Source organism: Sturnira hondurensis, unplaced genomic scaffold, assembly GCF_014824575.4.
Source record: "Sturnira hondurensis isolate 20B ecotype Veracruz unplaced genomic scaffold, ASM1482457v3 Scaffold0008196, whole genome shotgun sequence".
NCBI lineage: Eukaryota > Metazoa > Chordata > Mammalia > Chiroptera > Phyllostomidae > Sturnira > Sturnira hondurensis.
The window spans coordinates 18,987,135-19,013,706 of record NW_028080827.1 but is presented as its reverse complement, the minus strand read 5'-3'; the positions used below and the strand labels follow the sequence as shown (position 1 = coordinate 19,013,706).

The 26,572-nt window shown below is 43.2% G+C and overlaps 1 protein-coding gene across 1 annotated transcript in view; it reads right to left on the bottom strand.

Moving 5' to 3' along the window:
• MAP2K1 (mitogen-activated protein kinase kinase 1) overlaps positions 1-26,572 on the bottom strand; it is a 76,830-nt gene that overhangs the window by 25,522 nt on the left and 24,736 nt on the right. Inside the window, exons 2-5 of the mRNA XM_037054190.1 lie at positions 14,322-14,532; positions 12,416-12,562; positions 5,640-5,717; positions 5,037-5,088 (exon numbers count right to left, since the gene is read on the bottom strand). Coding sequence (XP_036910085.1) covers positions 5,037-5,088; positions 5,640-5,717; positions 12,416-12,562; positions 14,322-14,532 — 488 coding nt within the window. The remainder of the gene's footprint in view (positions 1-5,036; positions 5,089-5,639; positions 5,718-12,415; positions 12,563-14,321; positions 14,533-26,572) is intronic.

Here is a 26,572-nt window from a genome sequence, read left to right as displayed (position 1 = left end):
TACACAGGAGGATTCCATTTTACAAAGGATGTAACAGTTTTACTCTCCCAGGTCCCTCTGACACTGACTTCCTGGGTTTCTGTCAGTGAGATTACATGTCAATCACAGCCCTGGAACATAGCCCCATGCTCAGGAAATGTTCATCCTTCCTCTCCTTTCACCTGCTTCTATTTCCCAGAAATTAATACACTAAAATATTCTAACACGGAACTCAGATAAAGGGCCACAAACTCTGGGAAAACTGCTTTCCCTTTATGGAACGCTTAAGCCATAAAATACCTCCTACTGACACTTGGTTAATTATCAGAGGTAAGAGGACAGAATGGTAACTAGCCAGTGGAGTTAGAAAGAAGGCTTTCTGTATTTCTGCATTTTAAGTGTATAATTTGATACACTTTGAAAAAATGCACAATCTCTGAATCCACCACCAAATTCAACATTCAAATTTAATATTTTGATTACTCCAAGAAAGTCCCCTCTAAGAGCTACCCTCACACTAGCGTCCCCGTCCTCAAGACCCCCAGGCCATCACTGGTTTACTCTGTTACTGTGGACTACTTCTGTCTGTTTTACGTACACGCAATCATAAAATATGTACTCTTTTGCATCAGGCCTCTTTCACTTAGCATGTTTTTTAATTCATCCAAGTTGTGTGTATCAACAGAGTTCTCTTTTATTGTTGAGTTCTTTTTTCTATTGTTTGAATATGTCAAAATTTGTTTGCCCGCTCATCTGGTGATAAACATTTTGGTTGTTTCAGTATGGGTATAAAGGAATAAAGATGGGTATAAACATTTGCACACAAGCCTTTGTGTGAACAAATGTTTTCATTTTTCTTAAGTTAATACTGAAAAGTAGGGGGATAAATTCCATGGTTTAACTTTTAAAGAAACTATCAAACTGCTTTCCAATGTGGTTGTCCCTTTCCCTGGCTGCTTTTAAGAATCTCTCTTTATCACTAGTTTTCAGCAACTTGACTTTTTTCTTTTTGCTTTTTTATAGCTTTATTGGCATATAATTTTAATAAAAGAAATTCATATAAGGGATTTATTATAATGGGTTTATAAATTATAAATTATAATGGATTATCATTTAACGAATGTATGTGACCATCACCACAATCAAGATTATAAACGCATCTACCACCCAGACTTCTCCTCATTCTCCTTTATAATTCTTCCCTTCCTCCCCTTTCCGCATTCCCCATGTAACTCCCCGTCTGCATTTTGTCACTGCAAATGGTAGGTTCATGCTTAATATTTATGAAACTGACGAGCTGTTTCCCAATATAACTGTACCATTTTACATTCCTACCAGCAGTTTCTAAGAGTGCCAGTTACCCTACATCCTCAATAATACATAGTCAGTCTCTTTAAAATCTGAGTGTTTTCTAATGTAGTTAAAACCACAGCCTCACTGGGGTTTGAATTTACACTTCCCTAATAACTAATGATGTTGAATATCTTTTTATGTGTTTACTTGCCATTCATATATCTTTAGTAGAGTTTCTGTTCAAATCTTTTGCCCATTTTTAAACTGGGCAGTTTATACTTTTATTATTAAGTTGTAAGAGGTCTTTATACATTCTAGATAAAGTCCTTTGACAGATATGTTTTGCCAATATTTTGGCAAAATATTGCCAAATATTTTGGCAATCTCAGTCTATGGCTGGTCTTTTCATTTTTGTCACAGTGTCTTTTGAAAAGCAAATGTTTTTAATTAGATGAATTTCAATTTACTAATTTTTCTCTGATGGTTTGCCCCTTTCATGTCCCATTTAAAAACTCTTTGTTACAACACAGGTCGCTAAGAGTCTCCTATGCTTTCCTTTTGAAGTTTTATAGTTTTCACTCTTACGGTTAGACAAAGTGAGAGTTCATCTTTATATGATGTAACACAGGCTCATTTCTGTGCACAGGACGCCCAATTGGTCCAGCATCATGTGTTGAAAAGGTTATTCCTCCCCCACTAAACTGCCCTGTAATGTCTGTCATAAATGACTACACATGTCTATTTCTCAACTCTTCACTCTGTTCTATTTGATCTATTACTTTTAGCTTTACATCTATATAACATTCCGTTACTGTAGCTTTGTAACAAATCTTGAAATCAACTAGTGTAAGTTCCACAACTTTTTTTTTTCAAAGTTGTTCTGGCTATTCTATATCCTTTGGATTTCCATATACATTTCAGACACAATTTGTCACTTCTACGAAAAAGAAGGCTGCTGGATTTTCAATGGGACGGCCCTGGATTTAAAGCAAATGTGGCGCCTTAACAACACTAGTGGTGGTGGTGGCTGTGCAACAGTATGAAATGGATTTAATGCCAGTGAACTGTACACTTACACCTGGTGAAAATGGCAAATTTTATGTATATTTTACCACAACTTAAAAAATGTTAACTGAAAAAAGCAATGCCTATTTAGAAGTTTAGAACTTGCCACCTAATATATGATCACTCATAAATCGGCCGGTCAATTCCGCCAGCCTGCTTCAGTCCAGTCCACTCCTCCTCAGCCTTCCCTGCTTCTGCCTGCCTCCGTTAGCACACTGTGGCTGAAAGGGACACGGCCTATAGCACTTCCCATTTTTCTTCAGCTTTTTTTGTTTTTTAATAAACTTTATTGAGGTATAATTTATATATTATAACATACAGCCACCTTAATGGAAAGTCTGACTTTTGATAAATGCATATACCCATGTAATTACCACTACAATCAAAATACATTTCCATCACCCCAAAAAGTTACCTCATATCCCTTTACTTTTTTTTTTAATCCTCACCTGAGGAAGAGAAAAAGACAAGAGAGGTGGAATGAGACAGACACTGATGTGAGAGAGAAACATTGGCTGGTTGCCTCCCCTATGTACCCCAACAAGGGACTGACCCCACTCTAGGTATGTGCCCTGACTAGGAATCGAACCCACAACCTTTCAGTGCATGGGGACCATGCTCCACCCAACCAAGCCACACCAGCAAGGGCCCCTCACTGTTGGGAACCACCCTGCCTGGTTTCAGAAGCTGTAACCTTTCGTGGCTAAGGCTGAGTAAAAAGACCTTGGGACCATAAGCCACTAAGGAGACAAAGCTTATCTTCCCGGAAGGGGCGAAGCCTGGCCCTGGGCAGATGACTAGTTAGCCAAAGATGAGTAAGATTCCTCAAGGGAGGAACGACCTAAGATAGGCTCGGTCACTATGGGGTCCTCAAGGAAGGACTTGGGGGACTAGAGAAAAAAGGGGATGATGGACCTGGGCTTTGACATACCCTGAGTCCTCATTTTGTGTGTAAAAAGTCTCCTAATCTCCTGGCTGCCTCACTTCCTCTGCCTGACATAAGCCTGAAACAATGCCAGAGGCCTTGCAACCATGAGCTGGAAAGGGCGGTTCCCCAGGGCAATCAGGCCTAAGAAAATAATGCATAAAATCCTGTGAAACCTGCTTTGCTAAGAATACCCTTAATTTAAATGATAAGAGTCCAAGCACAAAATGAGTTTGTTTCCCAAAATTCCATAGCCCTTTGGCAGTCACTCTATCTATCTGATCTGGACGCAGAATCAGCCCTCCTAGTTCTTTGAATGTTACATATTGTTTAATCATTTCTGCCTGACAATGATTGAGCTTTACATATATATCCTGTATTCCTATGCTAAATAAACCCAACTAAAGCCCATTGAGGAACAGGCTCAAGGCACTTCTCCTTTGAGAGACTGGCCACCTTTTCTCCCCAAGCAGATCATGTCTTGGTAGACTTATTCTCATCCACGATGTGGGGGAAGGGTGGAGAGGCCTGCTGGACAAAGCTCCCCCACACCTCACATCTCTTTAAAGTTATCCTCTAAACTCCCAGGCAACCACTGATCTACTTTCTGTCATAAATTTGTTGTTGTTTTCTCCAGAATTTTATATAAATGGAAACAGTTTGTACTATTTTGTGCCGGGCTTCTTTCATACAGCATAAATGTTTTGGGGATTAAGCACAATGACATGTATCAGTAGCTTATTTGTTTTCATTGCACTGCTGAATAGTATTTATTGTATGGAGATACTATAATTTGTTTATCTCTTTACCTGTTGAAGAACATTTTGATTGTTTCTACAATGACTATAGTTGCTTTAAGAATTTGCATAGGAGTCTATGTGGACATATGTTTAAATGTCTTGTCAGAGTGGTATGGTCATATGGCAAATGCATATGTACCTTTATTAAAATAAACCAGAGTTTTTTTTACAGTCAATCTCACATCCAGATGGTCTGCCATGGCTTTGGGCCTATGGACAATCTAGTCCAACGGGCAGACAGTGACACAGGGGCCAGGTAACTAAATTCTAGCAGAGCCTCTGGCCTGAGCTGGCTGCCCTCTATGCCTGTTTCAGCTCCAGCTGACATGTGTACCACAAACCAAGAAGGTGGAAATTGCTGCTTCAGCCATCAAACTAAATAGCCAAAGACTTTTTTTTTTAAGATTTTATTTATTTATCTTTAGAGGGGAAGGGAAGGAAAGAGGGAGAGAAACATCAATGTATGGTTGCCTTTCGTGCGTCCCCTGCCGGGAGTTGGCCTGCAGGGAACTGGCCTGCAACCCAGGTATGTGCCCTGACTGAGAATCGAACCGCGATCATCTGAGTCGCAGGCCCGTGCTCAATCCACTGAGCTACACCAGCCAGGGCTAAATAGCCAAAGATTTATAATAAAAAATTAAAAATACTATTAAATGACTTCTACACCAAAACACAAAAGAGGATACAGCAACTTTGAGATTTCGGCTAAAATTTAAAATATAACAACTAGCAAGTAAGTAACTTCTTTTCTTTTTTTTTTTTTTTATCCTCCTTTGAGGATATACTTATTGATTTTATAGAGAGGGGGAGGAAGGGCAAGAAAACAGGAGAGAAACATCAGTGTGACCAACATCAATTGGTTGCCTCTTGCACGTGTCCAGAACAGGGACAAAACCCTCGACCCTGAGGTTAAGCGGATGATGCTCCAACCAAATGAGCCACACCAGCCAGGGCACTAGCAAGTAATTTCTTACCTCTATGCATAATCTTGTGCTTCTCCCTCAGATATGTCAGGCCTTTTATCACCTAGCGGAAAAAGAATGTAAAAAGTTAGGAAATGGAAATAGTGGTGTTTAGAAAAGACTCAATGTCTCTAATTTAAAATAATCTAGCAAATATTTTATCTAAAGTCATAAATTTGCCTCCTTCTCTTATTTTGTATTCTTTCTTTTGTGTTAACCTTCCTTATCAAGAAACCATTTCTTTTACATGGCATACAGAGTATTATTTTGAAGTAAAATTGATTATTGCAAGTTTAAACAACATTTAAAAACACTATTCGCATCCATTTCTTTCTAAATCTGCAATCTAAAATGAGGCTTTTTGATGCCACAAATGGGAATTCTTTTGGACACCTTATCATATTTTTCAAGACACAGATTTTAACACAGAGTAAGTCACTTTTCTAGTTTTGATAAGAGAGAATCTAGACAGGAAATAGTCCAGTGAGTAAACCTCATTTTCTTACCAACTTTCCCTCACTGATGTCCTAGCTTCCTTCCTTGTCTACTTCCTACCGACTCATTAACTCACCAATAGGGAAACTTTAGGGGGAAAAAACTTCACTATATACTCACAGCAATGCTAACTTTTCCCAAGATTTGTTCAGGAATTCTTCCAGCTTTCTTCAGGACTTGATCCAAGGAACCCCCATCCTAATAAGAAGAATACCGGCCCATTTAGTGACAGTGATTCTAACTATTCTTTCAAGTGTTAAACTTCATGAGAAAAGTGAATCTCACACATGGCAAATCCTCCTAGAAAGATACCCTTTGGTTTGTTCCAGACATCAAATATTATGTGAATGCAAAACATTGTGGGGGGTATCAAATAACTAGTAACTCAAATCCTATGAATGATCATTAAACGAATCACTAATTCGGTGGTCAAAAGGAGGGCTTGGTTGCACTGCACTGTAGAAGCTGGAGGCAAACTGTCTAAGTTTGAATCCCAACGGTGCTGCTTACTATCCAGGGGACTTGACCAAGTCACTTAACTTATAAATTGGGGATGATAATAAGCATAAGCCTACAAAAATAATCATAGGGCTATTGTAAGTATTAAACAAGGTAATACATAGACAGCATCAAGAGCAATCTCTAGCATATAGTAAGTGCTCAACCAGTGTCAGCCACTATATCCCCATCATATGTCACAACTTGCATTTGGTGTCATCCTAATAAATCATAATTAATAGAAACTTTAAAAATGCTATAGAAAGCAATAAATTCATTCCACAAATCCTACCAAGTACCATGTTAGGTTCTATGGCAGATAGAAATATGAAAAAGATCTAGTTCCTGTTCTCGATAAATTTACAAACTAATAGAGAAAATATACATCTCTTAATAAAGTAGTATAAAAATGAAACAAATGTATAAAAGTGCCGTAGATATGCAGAAGTAGGGAGAAGTAATTCTGACTTCACGTAGAAGAATGGCATTTGAGCTCAAATCTTACTCAAAGAGTAAGTATGATTTCCACACCAGGACCAGAAGAGGAGCAAAGGGAGAAAGGAACAAGGTATTTCCATGAGATCAAAAGCACAGAAGCATTAAACTGCACTGCTGGAATGATATGCGCTTCGTTTCGCTGCGGGTGCATGAAGAAATGCAGCAACGACGGGTCAGGCTGGAGACGGCCAGCTATGGCTGGACCACAGAGCCCCGCTACGGAGCCAACACTTGACTTGACGGAGGCAGAAGGACAGGAATCCCGCAGAAGGACAGGGTGTTTTAAGATGGCAGGAACTTTACCTGAGAGAAAGAGGCAAGGCCATCAGCAAGAAGCAAATCATGGGACAATGACATGAGCTGGACCCTGGACAGAAGTAGTGGGAAGGGAAAGAGAATACAAGCACGGTGCGCAGCCAGCCTCTGCAAGGCTCACACACCAGGCAGGGCCTTTCTGCTCATGGATCCTCCATCTCCACCTGGGATCTTGAAGAAATGCTTCACTCAGGGAACCTCAGTGTCAAGACAAATAGTCTGTGCCCCTATGGCTTCAGGGGTAACCAACTGTCAGACATAATTTAAAATTACCCTCAGAAGACAAAATAATTCCTGTAAACTCTGACTCCTTTTATAAAGTATCCTGTCTACACTGAATATCATCACCAATCATTTATAAATTACCTCTGAGTAAGGCACAGGGATATGTAAGAAACTAGGGATGAAAAAACCATAAATACAAAAAAAAACACACTCTGCTTGGAGAAACAGGATGTATTCATAACAAGGCAAAGCACCCTAAATCCTCCTCTGAAACAAGGCGGGGAACCAAAAGTTGAATGAAAAGAACAGACACTGCTACAGGTGTTCAGAGGAGGAACCGATCCCTACTCAAAGCGGCTAAGGGATGGACTCACAACAGGAGTGACACAGAAGCTAAACCCTGAAGGTGGGCAAGACCAAAGAGACGTTCCCTCCAAACTCACAAGCCTCCATGATGCAGCCATGGAATGCGAAGTCACAGGACAATGCATAACATGATAAACTAAACAAGTAAAAAAGGCTCTGTATACTCACACAAAACCAGAACATCAAAAATGTTACCAAAGGTTATTTCCAAGGTAGTAAGATTATCAGGGATATGTGTAGCATGGCAGTTTCTTCTTTTGTGCTTTCCTAATGCTTATAAATTTTCTACAATGAATAAACATTTTATCTTTTTTAAGTACTGAGCTCATTTATAAAAGTGGGAAATTAAATCTACAAATCAATTAACTGAGCATTCATTTTGTGCAGAAGTACTGTCAGGTAGATACAACACTGCTTTCCTTCTAAAGGAGGTCAGAATATAAGTGAGACTCATTCAGGGATACAGACCACTCGGAAAAATGTTACCCAAAACATTGATGAAAAAAGATGATCAACTTAAAACTCCTATGCTTATAAAAAGGGATAGTTCAGACTAATCACTTCCTGTCACGTGAACTCTGGATCATGGATGCAGATGAAAAACAGTACAGGGGTGGACTCTCCGAAGCACACCAACACCCTTCAACATGTTGGACAGAATTCTCATCATGATAAACTAACTCCCTAGCATGACTATCGAATGGTGGGGCGGTCCACCAAAAAGCACGGTGAAGATTCTGAAATTCAGCCTGCAAACCAGATGTGCATAATCTCCACACACGTACAAGAGCGGAATTAGGAACCTAGAACCCAAAGAGAACTCCCCTACAAGCACACTTATTGTCCAAGAGCACCTGGAAGAGTCTCACTCAGGCTTAGGTTTGAGTCATCGTGGGAGCCTGCTGCTTTCATAATGCCACTAGCTCCCGATGACCAAATCAGGATGACACGATGATAACCCAAGTAACCACACCCAAGCCAGTCAGCACCTCTGAATTACCTTTACCGATGGGAAAAAAAAACTCCAGTGTAGAAAGTTTCCAAATCATTTCTTTTTGCTTCCAACTGAATATGGTTTCAGATCCTGTGCCTCAACGACTTTCCCTACTTCCCAGGGAGGACTTAAAGCAAGATAATAAAACAACTCTGTCAAAATCTGATTCAAATGAAGTAGAAAAGCTGACTCTGTGGGACTCAGGCACCACAGCCTTGGACAGAGGGCAGCCCAGCCATCTGTTTCAGTCTGCACTTTCTCTGGGGGTTGTGGTGAATTAATGAAAAGGAAGAAGCCCTGGCCCTCTTCCCTTTAACCTCCTTCTAGGCTATAAGCAGTTAGAGTGTGAACAAAGGTGTTAACAAGATTTAAGAAGCGTGAACCACCATTAGGGTTGGGTTACCCAGAGATGCCTGCCACTCACCTCACAAGTTAAATTCTACTTCCCTGTTGCCAAGGCCTTGCTTTTACAGACTAAAGCTGCAGAACAGTGCTTATTTTTAGAAGCCCATTATTAACTAAGTCAATGGTGCTTTTGTGAAGGTTTTCTACAGAAGAGATAAATGAGTTATGGGTGTGGGGGAGAGCTCAAAAGCTTTTACTCCTGCATGAGAACCGTCAACTCTGAGTCCCCAGTCCTCTGGTTGCCCAGCTACCACCGAGCAGAAATCTACTTCCCCGAAGACAAGAGCACTCCTCTTCTGTTCAGGAGCACTCATTTCTAGGGTGACAAAATTTAGACTGGGCAGTGCACACACAGCTTAGCTCTAGGAAAGGTCAGGCCCTAGCCAAGTGCTTCAGAAGGCTGGGCTCAAGGAATGGTAATGATACAACTTATTTTAAAATGCATCCAAAAACACCAATTTGAGCAATAAAGAGATGGACAATATGTGGTAAAGCAAATATGGCAAAATGTTCACTGAAAAATCTATGTGATGGGTTTACAGTGTACGTTATACAATTCCTTCAACTTTGTTTTCAAATTTTCATAATAAGCATGGGGGAGAAATGTTAATGACAAAAAATATCATGTGAAGAGGGTGACACAGAGAGGACCAAAGAGCCTCAGAGGTTGGGATATGACTAATGAACAGAGCTCTACATGTCAACACCTTTGAAGTGCAGAATCTGGGGCAAAGTACAAATCCCAAGTAGCAGCCAGCAGTCAGAGCTTTCCCATCCGGGCAGCTGGTGCAGGGTCTCTCCTGCAGTAGAGTCTTAGGGACCAAGGAAAGGGTAAGAGTGTCCAGGGCTGGAGCAGAAAGATACTCTGGTACTCATGGCTGCTTGAACTTCAGGTCACAACTGCTTCCCTATAGGGTCCCGTCTCTCCCCTAATATTAACAGACTGACCCAGCTGCCCTCTGATCCTATGTATACTCAGGAACGTGCCAGGGTCTAGCCTCGGCAGGTCTCAGAGTACCTGAAGGATGGACGGCACAGGCAACAAATGAAGAGTCGAACACCTGATTGGAAGCTGGAGAACAGCCAGCCTCTGTAGGTCTGATCAAACTCTCAGAGTTTGATTTAAGCTTTATTTTTACAGAGATTGTAACATAATAGGTATATGGCATGACCAATTAAGCAGAAAAGATTAATGCAGCGGTAACTAGGAAAAGTACAGGAAATTCCATAGATCAAGTTATGTTAAACAAAGGTTATTTTGACCAGGAGAGTCATTAATTAGACAATTAGAACTAGCTGTATGTACGGAACTTTAGATGTCTTATTATTTATTAAAGTTCTTATAATTAGGCATGGGGCAATTATTTCTACATGCTTAGTTTGTAACGGTTAATTAGTTTGTCTTGCTTTTTTATCTGTCTAAATTCTACTTGATATATATTTTTGTCCAAGGTAAAGGAGGGGCTGTTACTCCATCAACTTTTAGATATTCAGGGGCTACTTCATTAGGGGGGACTTTGTTCTCTGGCCAAGAAACTATTTGGTGCAATTTCATTGGAATTATGCGGGTAATTGGGCCTGAAGTATGGGTGTCTAAAAATCCCGCCACCTATTAATCACAAAAACAAACATGCAAGGAGACATAGACAGGACGTCCAGCCACAGTTGCCTCTGCTGTGCAGATGCATCTTGTCCATCCCGACTGTGTCAAGGGACGGCTGCTGGTCAGCTCCCGACAGGAACACACTGACCTATTGCTGACTCCAAAGCTCCTCTCCCACTGAGCCCCAGGCTCACCATTCCTTCCCCCACCCTGGCCTCCCTCATTCAATTGTTCAACACATATCACCTAAAAGGTGCCAGACACTATGCTTGGCCGTCAAAAGGTTTTAACCGACCCAGCTTCTGACAGCCAGTTTTCCAGGCTCAGGCTCCCCAGGATAATTCCAGAGACATCTTCTATTTCAGGGACTTGTGTGGGATGATCTCACTATTTCCACAGAGCCAAGTCCATGGGGGTAGGGTGGAGGATGACCTGCAGAAACTGGAAATGGGCCAAGAGAAGAAGTCATCTCTTGTCATTCCCATGTCCTCTTTTCTTCCTGGAAGGGAAGGCTGGAGGGGATGGGGGAAGACAGGGCAAGAGGCACAAAAGCTCTCTGGGAGTTCACTGAAACCAGACACTGAGCTCTAATTCCAGGGACCAGGGCAGGTCTAGAGAGCCAGGAAGGGAGTAAAGAAGTTGCTGAGGGACACTAGGCTGGACTGAAAGTACAGCAGTCACAAGGTATGGAGACCACGTCAGCCTGTATCTCTGAACTGTTGGCCCCAGTGAAAACAAAGCAAAAGCTCATGTTTGCAAAAGACATACTCTGAGTCAGAGAGTGTGCTGGAAGACGTACATCTGTTACCATAATTAATCCTCACCACAACAAGGCAGGTGTAATACCAGCGATTTTACAGATGAGGAAATTGAGAATCGGGATGATAACTTGCCCAAGGACATGGATGAGACAGTGACAACCAGTTAACAAATGCTTACTGAGTGCCTGCTGTGTGCCAGGACTTCTCTTCAGAGGCACAGCGGCAAACAAAACAGAGTACCTACTTGGATTTTTGTGGAGAAGGGAGCTATGACTAAACATGTCAGATTCCAAAGTCTCCTATGCAATGCTGCCTAATGGGGGCAGGAGAAAACAGCAACCATGAAGCCAGCCCCTCTTTTTGAAGCTCTGGGCATCGAGAAGGAAACAGGACCCCAATCACTACACAGTGGACTCATCAAAGCACAGGCAGAGGTCAGACTGCATCAGTTTAAATTCTACAATACCACGTATAGCTGCATGACCTTGGGTAAGTTATTCCATTCCTCTGAGCATGTTTCCTCATTTGTAAAATTGGGAAAACATACCCACACAATCAGATTGTTGTGAAAATGTAATAAAATATTAATTTTCTTAGGGCAGTGCTTGATATTAACAAATATTAGTTTATCACTAGTAGTATTGCTAACATTATTACTGTTATTATTATTGCTAGTCACTGGGGAGAAAAAAGGGACTCCAGACAACTAACGGTAAGGAGCCTGGCAGCTCGCAAACACGATTAGCCAGCCCGTCAACACCTTTTCACATGTTCCACTGTGCACCAGGTAGGACTACTTCTCTACTCATCCCAAGAACCCCTTCAGGCTGCCCTTAAAGCGAATTATAAACTCTCAGAGGGCAGGGACTGTCTCACTCGTCTACATAACCCCAGAACCATGTACCTAGCACATAGCATTGCATATAATGGATCTGAACTGTAATAACCAAACTCTACTCACATCAAAATCTTGGGGTCAAGAAGACTGGGAGATGTGCTCTAGGCATACCCACCAGGGATAACTGGGTGCTGCCACCTCTCTGAAGAGAGGCAGGGATCTAGGAGGAGGCTTCATCTTTTGGCTATTACAAACTCTACAGTCAGGTTTCCCAGAGGCCCAAGAGAGTATAGGGATCCAGGAGAAAGCAGGAAGTAGCTGGTTACTTCTCAGACTAAATTTTAGCCAAGAGTCACCCAACACCCAGGCTCCAGAGGCCAAGAGGCCACATACCATGTGCTCCATGCAGATGCTGATCTCTCCATCACTGTAAAATGCACCATAGAAGCCCACGATGTATGGGGAGTTACACTCATGTAGAACCTGCAGCTCCCTTATGATCTGGTTCCGGATCGCAGGTTTGATCTCCAGGTGAATTAGCTGGGGAAGAAAGGTGGGAGAAAGAGAGGATTTAAAAATAGTATTGTAAGTACATGGAGAGATGGATGGATGCATGCAAGTGTTCTTAAATGCTTAAGCTCTTAAAGGTAGGATAAGAGGAAACAGTCAAGTCTAAGAAACAAGTTGCTGCCCAGCCAAAGCACTAAGTGCCAGCATGCCAAGGCAGGTGTTAGCACCTGAGGCCCTGTAAGCGGGGGAGGGCCAGCTATGCCTCCGCTCCTAGGAGCCAAGACTGAGAAAGAAAAACTCATCCCTCCCCCCACAAAAAAAGCTAAATGAAAGGTTTCCTCCAAAAAGACCCATGATGCTGAGAGATGAAGGGAAAGTGGCCTTGAGCACCTGGTTGATACTAAAGGGCTGCAGGAGTACAAAGAAATGAGGAACTGGTATGCTGAGCATAGAGAGATTTCTCTTTGACCTCAGATGCCTAATGTAGTTGAGATTTAGGGAACTCCTCGGGTGCCAATTTATATCCTCCTAATTTGTCCCTTGTTTCAGCTGGGGAGACAGGTGGCATTACATGAAATGTTGCCGAATAAGGCCGAACTTCTAAAAAGAGCCACAGACAAGGAGTGCCAGAGGACATGGAAGCAGTGGTTACCAGTGTGGGCTGCAGCAGCTAGTGCAAGCTAGGCGAGAGGTGGGCCTTGAAGATGCAGACTCTTTGAAAGGTGAAAGGAACAGCACAAGCGAAAATGTATAGACAGGAATGAATATGGTGTGCTGAAATAGCCCAGCTGCACCCGAGCAGGGCACTGTGTTCAAAAAAAGAACCCAGGGGAGACAGGAAGGGAAATCTGGCTTGAAGACGACATGCTGTATGGTGGGGAGCTGAGATGTCACACTGAAGGGAAATAAGGGAAATGAGGGAAACAACTGGCAGGGCAGAAACATGGGAAACGCGTGAAACGTGTGTGCTGTGCGTCCCTGGGGCTGGGTAAACGAAAACAGCTTCTCCCACACTTGATGAACTATAAACATGCACCCTAGCATTCTTTCCAGAACACAGAATATGAACAAAGAGTCACTTGGTATTATTTCCAGTCTGGGAAGGGGATAACGTCACTAACACACTATTAATGTCTTTATCTCAATCACTGCATCACCAAAGTGCCTTGCCAAAAGTATATACCATCTTAGTATACTTTCCCAACCATAAGGAATATTGAAATACTCTATGAAATAATAAGTTCTATAAATCAAAGGAAGCTGGATACAAAACTAGTTAAAGAGGAGTACTTTAAAGCATTTCCATTGGTTTTCCCATGTTTCCGGTTGATCCCTTTGAAGTCTGCACTTTTTCATGTAAGGTATAAATTGGAACAAAAACCCAGGTAAACAGAACAACAAATAAAGGGCCTCGTGAACTCTCATGGATCCCATCGTTGCAATCTGGAGCTCTGCATAGTTGTCCAACATATAGTTCCAAGCATTTTTAAGTGCTTCTTGCAGAGGATTCTTGGGTAAAAGTGAATCTATAGACTCCACAGCCAAGGACGCTGAACCAAAGATGCTGACACTTTCACTTGTTGCCATTTTTCAAATCTCTGCACACAGCCTTATAATTCGGGCCGCTTGCACGGAGAATGCCACTACTCACCACCACCCAAATTCAGCCAGGTGCTAGAAGCCAGAAAACGCCTCTCCCAGCTGAGCTCTTCCCAGGTCTTCTAAGAGATAAACCAATGACCTATTTACCAGGCAAATTTGATCCAGTCCTTTTCTTAGGCAGCCTCACCTTTCTGGCCATAACCAGGCCGGATGGCTTGTGGGAGACCTTGAACACCACACCACCATTGCCAGCACCCAGCTCGCTGATCTTCTCAAAGTCATCATCCTTCAGTTCCCCCACCTTCTGCTTCTGGGTAAGAAAGGCCTCAAGGCGCTTCCGCTGCTGCTCATCGAGTTCCAGCTCCTCCAGCTTCTTCTGCAAAGCCTCCAGGTTGGTCCTGTCCCAAAGGGGGAAAGAACAGGTCAATACTGTCACCAGAGGAGTCCCCCCAAAGAAAAGCTAGGGGGAGAGGTTCCATCACTGTGGTTCTGCCCTCTTCATTCCACTACCCCACACAATTCCCCACCGACAAAGCCTTGGTTTCCTCATTCGTAAAACAAGGGAATTAAGTCCCTCAATACGCTGTGAGTCTACAAGAGGAACCAAATAACCTACGGAAAGAAAGGTGGCTCCAGAATGAGCTTCCTTAATTTGCTTTAAAACCCCAATTTCAAAAGCCCCACTAGTGTTGGTTGTTTTTTTTTTTTAAGATTTTATTTATTTATTTACTTTTAGAGGGGAAGGAGAGAGGGAGAGAAACATCAATGTATGGTTGCCCTTTGTGTGTCCACTGCTGGGAGTTGGCCTGCAGGGAACCGGCCTGCAACCCAGGCATGTGCCCTGACTGGGAATTGAACCGCCATCCTCTGGTTCGCAGGCCTGTGCTCAATCCACTGAGCTACACCAGCCAGGGCCTAGTGTTGGTTGTTTTGACATCATATACAAAGTAAAATCTATTACCAAAAACTACTAAACTGAAACCAAATCAAATCACCAAAAGAGACTCTAAACTGAACCACAAGAACAGAAACTCTCTTTTCCAATGTGATTGAGTCAGGAACCAGATAGATTAAAATAAAGCAAGAAATCGTAAAAATATATACCTAAAATGTTTTATTCTTGCATAATACATATGAATATGTATTTGTTCACCCATTTTCTAACACGGGGCAAAGCTGTCTCTTTGCATAAGGGTACACTGGTAAGAGCCTCACATCATTTTTCTTACATGAACCAAAATATAACACATTGCCTATCATTTCCAATTCTGGATTCCTTAGCGAGAAGTAAAAATGTAGGCATAGAGTTATATCAGAATAAAATTCTAAGACTTTTATGATTTCCTCAATGTTAATGTTTATCCAATTGGACAGCAGTAATGTTTTTTAGTGACTTGAACTTGAGCCTTTCCACAGATTTTAACTAGTGTTCCTAGGAGCAAAAAATGAAAACCATCTCATTTTCAGTCATATTTCATCAGTTTTGTCTAATGTTTAAATACATTATTGCTTAATTACAATACCAGCCAAAACTGCACAAATAGCTTTGGGAACAAACTGGCTCTTGGTAAAGCACATAATTGAACCAGCAGGTGCTGAGGCGAGTGGGTAAGGCGGAGAGCAGCCTGTGAGCTGTGCGTTCAGCATGCGGTGGGTATTACTGAGCATGTTTTACAGAGAGAACTGAAAAGTGCTCGTTACTCCTGGGAGCTCGCTAAGAGGAGGGTGGTAAAGAGAACTTCCACGATGTTTCGTTTTATTTCAGTCCCTAATCTACACAAACAACACAGGTGACAAGACAGGCCACCATCCCACCCCAGGATGTTGGTCCCCCCTGCACCCACATACACACACACCATTTCTGAGCTTGAGGGGCAGGAGTAAGCATAACCTTCCACTCTTCAATCATACTCTATTGCAATCTTCAAGAAGACAGTAAGACGGAGACCTAATGCCTCCCCAGTGTGTGGGAAGATCCAGCACTGCCTTACAAATAACACAGCACATGGAGCCAAACAGGACACAAGGCTGCTTTTACCAATTTTCCTCACTGGGGAACTGGGAGGGGAAAAGCTAATGCTATGGACTGGATTGTGTGCCCTCCCCACTCATAAGTTGAAGCCCTAACCCCTAAATGTAACTATGCTTAGAGATAAGACATTTAGGAGGTAATTAAGGTTAAATAAAGCCATACAAGTGGAGTCCTATCCAGACAAGACTGGTGGCCTTATGAGAAGAGAGGTGGCCCCCTCCCCTACCTCTGCACACACTGGCACCCTTATCTTGGAATTCAAGCCTCCAAAACTGTGAGAAAACAAATTTCTGTTGTTTAAGCCACCCAGTCTATGGTATTTTATTATTCAGCCCAAGTGGACTAAGACAGCTGGTCAATATTCTCATCTTGCTAAAATGTTCAACAAGTGTCAGCTGCCCCCAGACCCTCAGGTTTGAGGGTCCAGAACAGTATGACTGCAGTGTACAAGTACATCCTCTGGTTTCCTTTCTTTCAGGTCTCTCCACAAACAAGCCCACTGATGGCAGCGTTTAGAAACACATGTCAAATGCGGACAGACCTACAGCGAAAACTCGCTGAGGTTACAGTTGCCCGGAGGACTCACCAGGCCAGCCAGAAACGCAATTCTAAAAGGCACTGTCAAACACACACACACGCTGAGTGGATGAGAGGGAGAGGGGACAGAGGGCTGGATCAAAGGAAAACCGCACTCTGCACGACACTGTGCATTCTTCTGCTTTACATGCATGAGTACTTTTAACCCACAGCCCTGTAATTACAACACACAGCACACTCAAGCACAGGCAGGTGAAATGGTGTGTGCAACGTCACAGAGCGAGTAGGTGTCAGAGCCAGGATTCATACCTGGGCAGAAAGAAGCTCTAACCTTAACCATGATACAACCTCTTCAAAAAACTCAATACCTTCAAGGGAGGCAAGTTGCAAACATGGATAAGGTCCTAGTGTGGGTCATTGAACACACCAGTGTCAATCAGACATGAAGACGGTGCACCCACACCAAGAGCCTGCGGCCCCAGACACAATCCTGTTCCCCTGAACATCGCCTGAACACTGCCTTGAAAGTAACTGGCCACAAGAAACCCCACCTAGATAGATAGCTGTAGGTGTGAACAGAACTTCATCCATGTCCTGGATTTAATTTCATTTTTTAAGTTTCGTGTGACCTTTGACCAACCTCACTGACCTTAGGAAAGCACATCAAAGCTTTCTAGTTGATGATTATCTGTGTTCCTTGAGATGTAGCCATACATATTTTTGCTAGTAATAGCCAGAATGGCACAAAAACTGAGCTAAAAAACAAACTGATGACAGTGGCAATGATAAACGGTTGTGTGTCATGGACCACTGGGAGGGATGGACCTCGGCGCTACTGCCTGCTTTTCCCTTTGTCCTGTGGATCATAAGTGTCCTAGTTTTACTGTTTTTAAAAAGTACTGTGACAGGGGTCTGTTCATGGAGAATAATCTGCTTCCCTACGGAGCCAATCTTCCCGTGAGTAAATCACCCTAACGTAAACCCTGTTATGTTCTGTGGAGTTGCCTGCTGGGTTTGGCGGTCTGGAGATACCTTCTCATTTACAGGGGCCATTACACCTTTACCCCACTGCGGGACACCACCCATTTGGGGGATTAAAAAAGAAGGGGGGATTGTTGACTCTGTGCATTTTCCCAATTCTCTGTAGAAAAAGGAATTCTCCCACCCTGAGGAAGAAAACTAAACCTGGGCATTGTGCCACCGTCCCCCCTCCCCCACCTCCTGTGCTATACTGTCTGAACGCCTACCCTGTCGGTAAGGGACTGACTGTTGCCTTGTGCTTTCAGAAGGTGGGCCAGGGAAAGACACAGCGAAGGCTGCGCTGTAAGCTGTGGTGACAACTCTCCTAATGACTAGGAATAGTGTTGCTAAATAAACAAGTCATCAGTAATCTGAAATTCTTATCCCGAATTGGTGGTCAACTAACTGTGTGACCACAGCCGAGTTATTTAACCTGACACACCTCAGTGTTCTCTCCCACAGAGTGGAGTCAACAACTCGCACTCACATTGCGAGTGGAGGATTGAAACAGAAAACTGATGGGAAGAAACACTGGAATTTGACATGTTTCTACACTGATGTCAGGGCGGGTGGGGGCAGGCTGGAGGATACGGAGCAGGAGCCAAGGCAGCAACAGCAGGATCCAGAAATAACTGCCTTTCCTTTACTTAATAATTCTTAAAACCTTCTAAAAGTTTAAAAAACTTTCAGAGAATGAAAGATACAAGATTTTATCTGAAGGCGAAAGAAAAATTCTGGCATCAAGATGGCTTTCAGCACTCATTAAAAAGAAAGTGCTCAGTAATTTCACAGTATTCAGTATTACTGCCTCTTGTGCAGGGAGTCAATGATGTTCAACAAGGGTCACTTGCACCTCCCCGAGATGAAATGCCCCAAGCAACTGAAATAGAAAGACAGGGAACCCTCAAGCCCAAACAACACCACAAATCTCTAAAACTCAGAGGGCAAGAACTTGCCTTCTTCATAATTTTTGGTTTCAACTGAAAAAGAGCACAATCAGAACTAGGGACTGAGAAAAGAAACCAGAGCCCAGCACAGTAAATCCCTGACACACACACACACACACACACACACACACACACACACACGGCCCTCCCCAGGGACTGGCTGTGATGAGCTCTGCCCCCATCAAAGTCACCACAGCAGAGAGAAAACCAAACACTGAAATGGGAATTTTGCACCATGGCTGTCTTACAATACAAGTTCATTGAAATAAAAGGAGCCCTGGCTGGTGTAGCTCAGTGGACTGAGCAAGGGCTGTGAACCAAGGGGTCACTGGTTCGATTCCCAGTCAGGGCACATGCCTGGGTTGCAGGCCAGGTCCCCAGTGGGGGCCAGAAGAGAGGCAACCACACATTGATCTTTCCTTCCCTGTTTCCCCCTCCTTTCTCTTCTCTCTAAATAAATAAAATCTTTAAAAAAAAGAAATAAAAGGAGATTATAGGCTTGAAATGGGAACACAGAGAAGAACAAGGAACATGGAGAAAAACTAGGGTTGTCACTTGTGTTCTGAAAACACCAGGGAGATGCAAGGAAGTGGGTGGGGAAAAGACAATCCTATGGGCAGGAATATCTCCTTCCCTCTCATCCTGCGCATCTACTAAGCCTAATTACACCACCACCACTGGGATCTTCCATTTGTGGTTCAGTGGTTTAAATTAAGAAGCAGTATAATATGTAGCACAGGAAGGGGCCTTAAAGACAGCCTGTTCTAACCCATTTTACAGGTAACACAACTGGGGTCCAGAGAGTACAGGTCATACAGCCTATTGGCAACAGGTCTCCTAACTCCTAGCACAGGGCTCCTTTCAAGGCTTCACACTGCCACCTCCAGCCCTCACAGTCACTGAAATGGGAAGCTGACCTAAAGAAGTGACTGTGCCCTGGCTATGGCTCAGTGGACTGAGTGCTGGCCTAGGAATGGCAAGGTTGCCGGTTTAATTCCCAGTCAGGGCAGATGCCTGGGTTGCAGGCCAGGTCCCCAGTTGGGAGCTAGCAAGAGGCAACCAATCGATGTATCTCTCACATATCAATGTTTCTCTCCCTCTCCCTCCCTTCTTCTCTCTCTAAAAATAATAAGTAAATCTTTTTTAAAAATGACTGAAGGCGGGGTAGGGAGGTGATGTCCAGACAAAGGATCAGGGTCCTCAAATTGCCACACACTACAGAGAAATGGTCCCCAACTGCATGCCAAACACCAGCCAGCTATCCTTGCTCCAACAAACTTAAGCCTTGCTCTAGCCTGGCAGCCCCTCTCTGCCAGAAGGAACACAGAGGGAAGAGCAAAGCGTGACAACCAATCACTGTGCTGGAAGGAGAGAAAGGGTCCAGTGCAGAGGGCAGTCCTCACCAGAGAGCCCAGGGAATAACGCTCTTTCTGCCCTGTGGCATTTGGCAAGCAGGAATGCTACTGGGCCAGGAGGAGGGCAGGAAAGGCCCAAGCTACCAGGTAACAGCACCCAGAGACTAAGACTGCAACCCCTCGATCCACATCCCCCTACACCACTCCCCACTAGTGAGAGCATGGGCAAGTGACCTCCCTTCTGGTCCTCAGTTTCCACACCCATTAATAAAAGTACACGGGGAAGGGGACAGGAGGGGGGAGACAGTTGTCTAAATATACATACGGTCCACCAAGCCTGTCCATGTGACAGCCAGCTGAGGAGCTGCAGAACATGGCTGAGGTGTGTGCCGGCTGAGGGACTGAGGAGCTTCAACAGGCAGTGGGAAATGTGAGGAGAAAAGAGAACTGGCACAGTTAACCCAGAGCCAGCAGGGGATGAGGGGGGGAGGTGGTTAGAGGTAGTAAGTGAGGAAAGGAGAATGTCCTGAAGGAGGAAGGCAAAGAAGGCCAAAGATGCAACTAACCAACTTCCCAGACTCTACCCTAGGCTAGCCCATCCGTGTGGGAGGATGCAGATGTGCGAACTAGGGCCAGCCCCAGATAACATGAGAAGGGCCTCTATGCCCGCCGACACCTCAATTCTGCAGGCCACTATGGGAAGGGCTGGTCAGCTAACTAGGCCACGAAATTCCAGGATTATACATAGAGGCTCTGTGAAAGAAGCCAGATGCCAAAGAATACACACTATGTTGTCCCATCTACATAAAACTCAAAGAGAGGCAAAACTAATCTATGCAATTATAAAGTAGGAAAAGGGTCACCTTTTGTAGTGAAGGGCAGTAGTTAGAAGGGGCCATGTGATGGTTAATTTTATGTGTCTATTTGGCTAAGTCACAGGGCCAAGATATTTAGTCAAACATTATTCTGGATGTTTCTACAAAAGCATATTTTTTGGGGGGTGAGATTAAAATTCATACTGGCAGACTAAGTAAAGCAGCAGATAACCCTCCACAGTGTGAGCAGGCCCCATTCAATCAGTCGAAGGCTGTAACAGAACAAAGGCTGACCTCCCTGAAGGAGAAAGAACTCTGCCAGCAGACTGCCTCTGGACCCAGACCACAACCTTTCCATGGGTCTCCAGCCTGCCAGCCACCCTGGGAATTTGGGACTTGCCCAGGCTTCCACAATCACATAAGCCCATTTTTTAAAAAGTCCCAGTCAGTATCTGTCTGTTTCTTCTCTCTCTCAACCTCAGTCTCTCTCTCCCTATGGACGGATGGGTTGATGGATGGACAGATGCATAGATGCAGACAGATGGGTCAATCAACCTTAGATGCAGTGTTCTGGTATTTTTTTATTCTAATTGTTGTTCAAGGACAGTTTTCTGCCTTTTCTCCCATCCCAGCCCACCCCCTAGCCCTCCCCACGTCCCTCCTGTTTCCACCTCCCCCTTGTTCTAGTATCTTTTAATTTTCCCCTTTATGTAATTCATTTTGGATCATTTTTACTGACCCACCTTCAGGGTAATTGATTCTTTCCTCAGTTCTGTTCAGTCTGATGAGTCTGTTCACCTTTGATGTTGTTTTGTTTTTTTTTTTAATTTCTAGCATTTCCACTTAAATCTATTTTAAGTTTGCACCTCTTCTAAAATTCCTCATTTGTTCATTCGTGTTATCCACCTTTCACACACTAATCATGGTTTTTAAAGCCCCTGTCTGACAATTCCAAAATCTCCATCATACCTGGGTCTGGTTTTGTTGACTAACTACCTTATCTCTTGGTAATGGCTGTTTTTTTCTCCCTCTCTCACTTGGTTTTTGTGTCTTGCAGTTTTTGATTGAATGCTGGGCATTATCACAGAAGAACAGAGACTGAAGTAAATTGTCTTTATGCTTCATAACGAGCACATTCTTCTGTCATGCTGTTAGTGTGTGTTAGTCAGGAGTTGGGTTGGGTTTGCTTGTTAATGTTAACACACCAAAGCCTGCAAATTTATCCAGCAATGAGTTTTATCTTGTGCTAAGAGTAGAGTCAGAGCTGTACAGTTTTCTTCTCAGTGTTCCTACTCTTCCATCAGCTCTGAACTGTCCTGTAATGCCTGTTCACAGAGTGGGGTCTTTCTCCATGCTTTGTCTCTCCTCCAGGGCAAACAAATTACTTTCATCTGGTGCTAAGCTTATGTTAGGAACAGGTAGAGGGTAGCAGGTTCTCTCTTGTCCTGATCCAGCCTCAGTCTTAAGCAAGCACCATGAGCATGACTTGCCCTCCTCTCCATGGCAGCCAAACTCTACCTTGTACCTGTGGTGATCTTGGGCAGGAGAGTTTCCTAGACCTCCTTCAGCTATGATAGACCTTTGCAGACCTCTCTTTATGGGTGCTGAGCCCATCTTCAGGCTTAGATTCTTAACCAACTGTGAGGAGCCATGCTTCAGTGCAATCATTGTTTGGCATGGTTCATCATGTACTTCACTGAATTTAGCAGAGGTATTTGTTTCCTTTTGCTTGATGAGGCTGCTCACATGTTGGCTGCTCACTCTTCTCTGCCTAATGACAGGTATGTAGGTGAGAAGAGTCTTACAGCCACTGTTCTTGAAAGCAGACCCCCGACCCACTTCCAGGGCCAGAGATATATGCAGAAGTCAGCTGCTTCTGGGTCAGCACAGAGCTGGTCTTTTACAATGGCACATGAAACTACCAGAAAATAGGGAAATATGCATGTGTCTGCCAGATACTCAGGAAGCAGGTGTGAAGGCTTTGGGAGTCAGAAGACTTGGGTTCAACTTTGATAGTTACTGCTCTGTGAACTTGTGCAAGTCACTTGCTCTCAATGTTTCTCATAGGTTAAATAGGGGAGTTAAACTAAATAGAATTTAAGGTTCTCCTTAGTACTTAAATTCTCTAATCCTAATATCAGATTCTTCCTGTAACACTCCAAAGACAGAACTCTCCTGCTAAGTACCACACATTTCTGCAAGCGCAGTGGTTAGCTTCCCATGTGGTATGGTTTGAAAGCTTGGTCTTTATTTCTTGCCCACATACAAATCCCACTGAAAGTTATCTCACCCTCACTGCATTTTCCTTTAAGACTAACTTGACTGCTTCATCTTCCCTGATGTTCTCTGGGAATGTATGCACTTCAACACCAGAAGGCCAACAGTGAAAGGAATACAGATGAAGACAATGATGTGATGATAAATAAACAGTGGTTGTAGAGATTAATTGTGGGTGTAATGTAAAAAGAAGCTAGAATCACTTTGAGTGCTGAACAAATATTTAATATTGTTTTTCTATTGTAGCTAATTATTCATTACTAAGTATAACATTTAATAATACCCACCACTGACTTACTACATACCTGCTCCGTGCCAGGTATGCCACTAAATGTGGATGAGCTCCTTTAATTGCCTACCACCACCAGGTTATTACCACCGTCAGCCCCATTTTACTGAGGAAATTCCTACATTTTCACATTTTCATGCAATAAATAAATAATCTGAAAAAATGTGCAATTTCATTACATGCTACCTTTATTGTCTTTCATTGCTTTCACCACCACTCCCCAAAATGACTGTGGAGCAAAGACTGTCCCACAGTCCCCCTAATTCTCACAAGGGACCTAGGACACAGGTGGTTCTGTAGTTCAAGATACGCTAGAGTAATCAGACTACATTTTGTGAGAAAATGAGCCTCAGTTGGTCCAGAACAATACACAAAATTTAGACAGATGTTGAATTATAATATTGTACAGTTGAAAATTATACACTGTTATTAACCAAAGTTATCCCCAATAAACTGAAAACTTTTAAAATTTTCTATAGCAAAAAAAAAAAAGGAAAAAGGTCACTCTGCTAAGGCCTGCTCTGTAGACAATGGTGTACGATTGGGTTGGGAATATTAAAAGCAAAGAGCAAGGGTTGGGGGAATAAAACAAAAGTAAAGATAAAAATGAAAGTTAAGACAGATGTTTATCTCTAATTTCACTTTAAATCAAGTGGCTTCCAAGCCAATGAACAAATGTTTTTAAAAGTGAAGCAAACCAGTTTAAAAAGAGACAAGTAAGAATTACATATTCCTATCCTTAAAAAAATAAAATCAACTTCCTCCTTGGACTCAAACAGGCTTCTGATTGTTGTCCATGGCAGGAGAGGTCATTAATAAACTGCACACACACAGAGGAACCTCTGGAGGGACAGGGTGACCCGCTCCCAAAGACCCTTCTTAATGTTGAACAATGTCCTGAATCAGAGAGGGATGTCACATTGTTGCTTGAAAGAACTCATAGCCTATGGTTCCTTTTGCCTCAGGGGACAAATTTTGCTTCACATTAGCCGCCTATGAATTAATTCCTAAGGATCAATCTTCCTAAAAATATAAAAAGGAATTTGGCAGGAGAGGGGGAAAAAGATCAGAAGACAGAGGACAAAATGGAACATCACATTTCCTGGACAGGGGCAAAGGAGGAACATGACAATCTGGTAAAGAATGAAATTTAGATGCACGTAGGAGATGAGCTTCCTAAATGCTACCCATTAACTCATTTAACCCTCACAAAACATTAAAAAATAGGTATGTTGTTCCCATGTTACAGATATGAAAATGGAGACCAGGAACAATTAAGGAATTCACTACTCAAGGTGAGGGCTGGAACTCCAAAGCTTGATTTTCTCCTACCACACTTTGCTGAAGAGCTCATGTCCTTCAAACAAATCCCCCACCAGCTCATCTCTAACACCAGGTGTTTACCCATTAGTGACTCACTCCTTTGAGGTAGAGAACTGTGTTCTGCTAAAAGGGCAAGGTTCCTGAAAAGACAACAAACTGAATCGACCCAAAGAGGAACTCCCTTCAAGGGAACATCCAAAGCTGACGTACGTTGAATGGGCTAGGAAGGGAAGAGACACTGCCCGGGTGGAGCACACTGGTAGAAGCAGTGAAACTTCTGGTGGCCACAAAAACAAAGCAGGGCACTGCAGAGGGAGGGAAGGGCAGAGAGGAAGGGCAGGGAATGTCGAAAGGAAGAAAGTACCGAGGACAACCCAGACAGAAAGTCCAATAAATGTGTGCTCATCATGAGAAAAAACACAAGGGGAGCGTTGGGTCTGGTGGTGGCCATAGAAATGGGTGTGGCTGGCAGTTCCTGAAAGGACAAGCTGACTGACTGTGGCCTTAGATGATGCATCTGACACCACCCATTCCCTGTTCTTGAAAACCTGACCTTTTGGAAACACCTTATGTAAGAATAATGGTGGTGACACCACACTGCTCCGAGAATCGAAGATGCAAGTTGCTCTTCAACTCAGAGTGGGAGTGCGGGGACGGGTACAGGACCCAATGTGACTGTAATCTTAGACCTCATAACCCCAAACCATGAGAACAATCAAGTTCCCAAGACAAAAAGATCAACAGCCAGAAAGTGCCCGAAAGCACAGCCAAGGGCAGGAAGATGTAGTCAGAAGAATCACAGCACTCAGAACCTCTCCAATTCTAGTCAACACTGAGGTATCTTAATTCCCCAGAACCGTTTCCTCACTGTAAATACAAAAACAACATGTTTGGCCCTTCTTAACCAAAGTACACAAAGGAGGGTTGCGCAAACCTCACCTCCAAGCACACATCACCTACAGGGAAAATCCCACTCCCTGGATCACTCTCTAGCGAAGCTCAGCGAACCCTGCTCTCGGATGCCACAGCAGGGCTCACCTAGGCAACTCAACTCCTTAATCTGGAGCATGGAAGACTGCTAGTCAGGTCACTAAATCAACAGCAGTTGGCTTGGTAAAGTCAAAACCTACCTAAGTAGAAGTAATATTGTGAACCAGAGAAGACAAAATGTAATTAAAACCAAAACTGATAGTGCTTGTTTCTATCTTCTGAAAAGAAGGTGCAGGGTGGAGAAATAAGTGTTTGTGCTAACCAACGTCTCACACCAGAGGCTAGCAGGGGACAGGAGGCTTGCCAGTAGTTTAGAAGGGCCTGCTAAAGCAAGCCCTGAGCCTTGCAGAAGCAGGCCTGAGCAGCAGCATGTGGAGTTAGAGCTGGAGAGCCAAATTATGTTGCAGAATAAAATTTTAAAAGTTTGTTTTAGAAATGGCTGTGAGGTAGCAAGAGAGGAAGAAAAAAATGCACCATGGCAGAGTGGCAAAGGTCATTTAAGACAAAACTATCCAATACTAGTAAATTTTAAGTTGTCTATATTGCTATAATTCTCCCTCCCAGACCTTAAATCCAATTTGCCATGCACACAAATAGCTTCGCGTGGATTTTGTTCTTATCGTTGTTTGGTGGAAAACAGGAAAAGGGACCAAACTTCAAACTGGTTAAACACAGAGCAAAAAGAAGAGAAAAACCACAGAAAGGGAACTGTGAGTCCCTAGAAACAGAAGTGACCATGAGAATATAAACCACAAAAATTGCTCCCAACTAGAGGGGGGCAATGGATAGGGAACTGGAGCAGACATCGGTTTACGCCTAATTACACTTATAGCTGTGAAAATGCAACACAGCT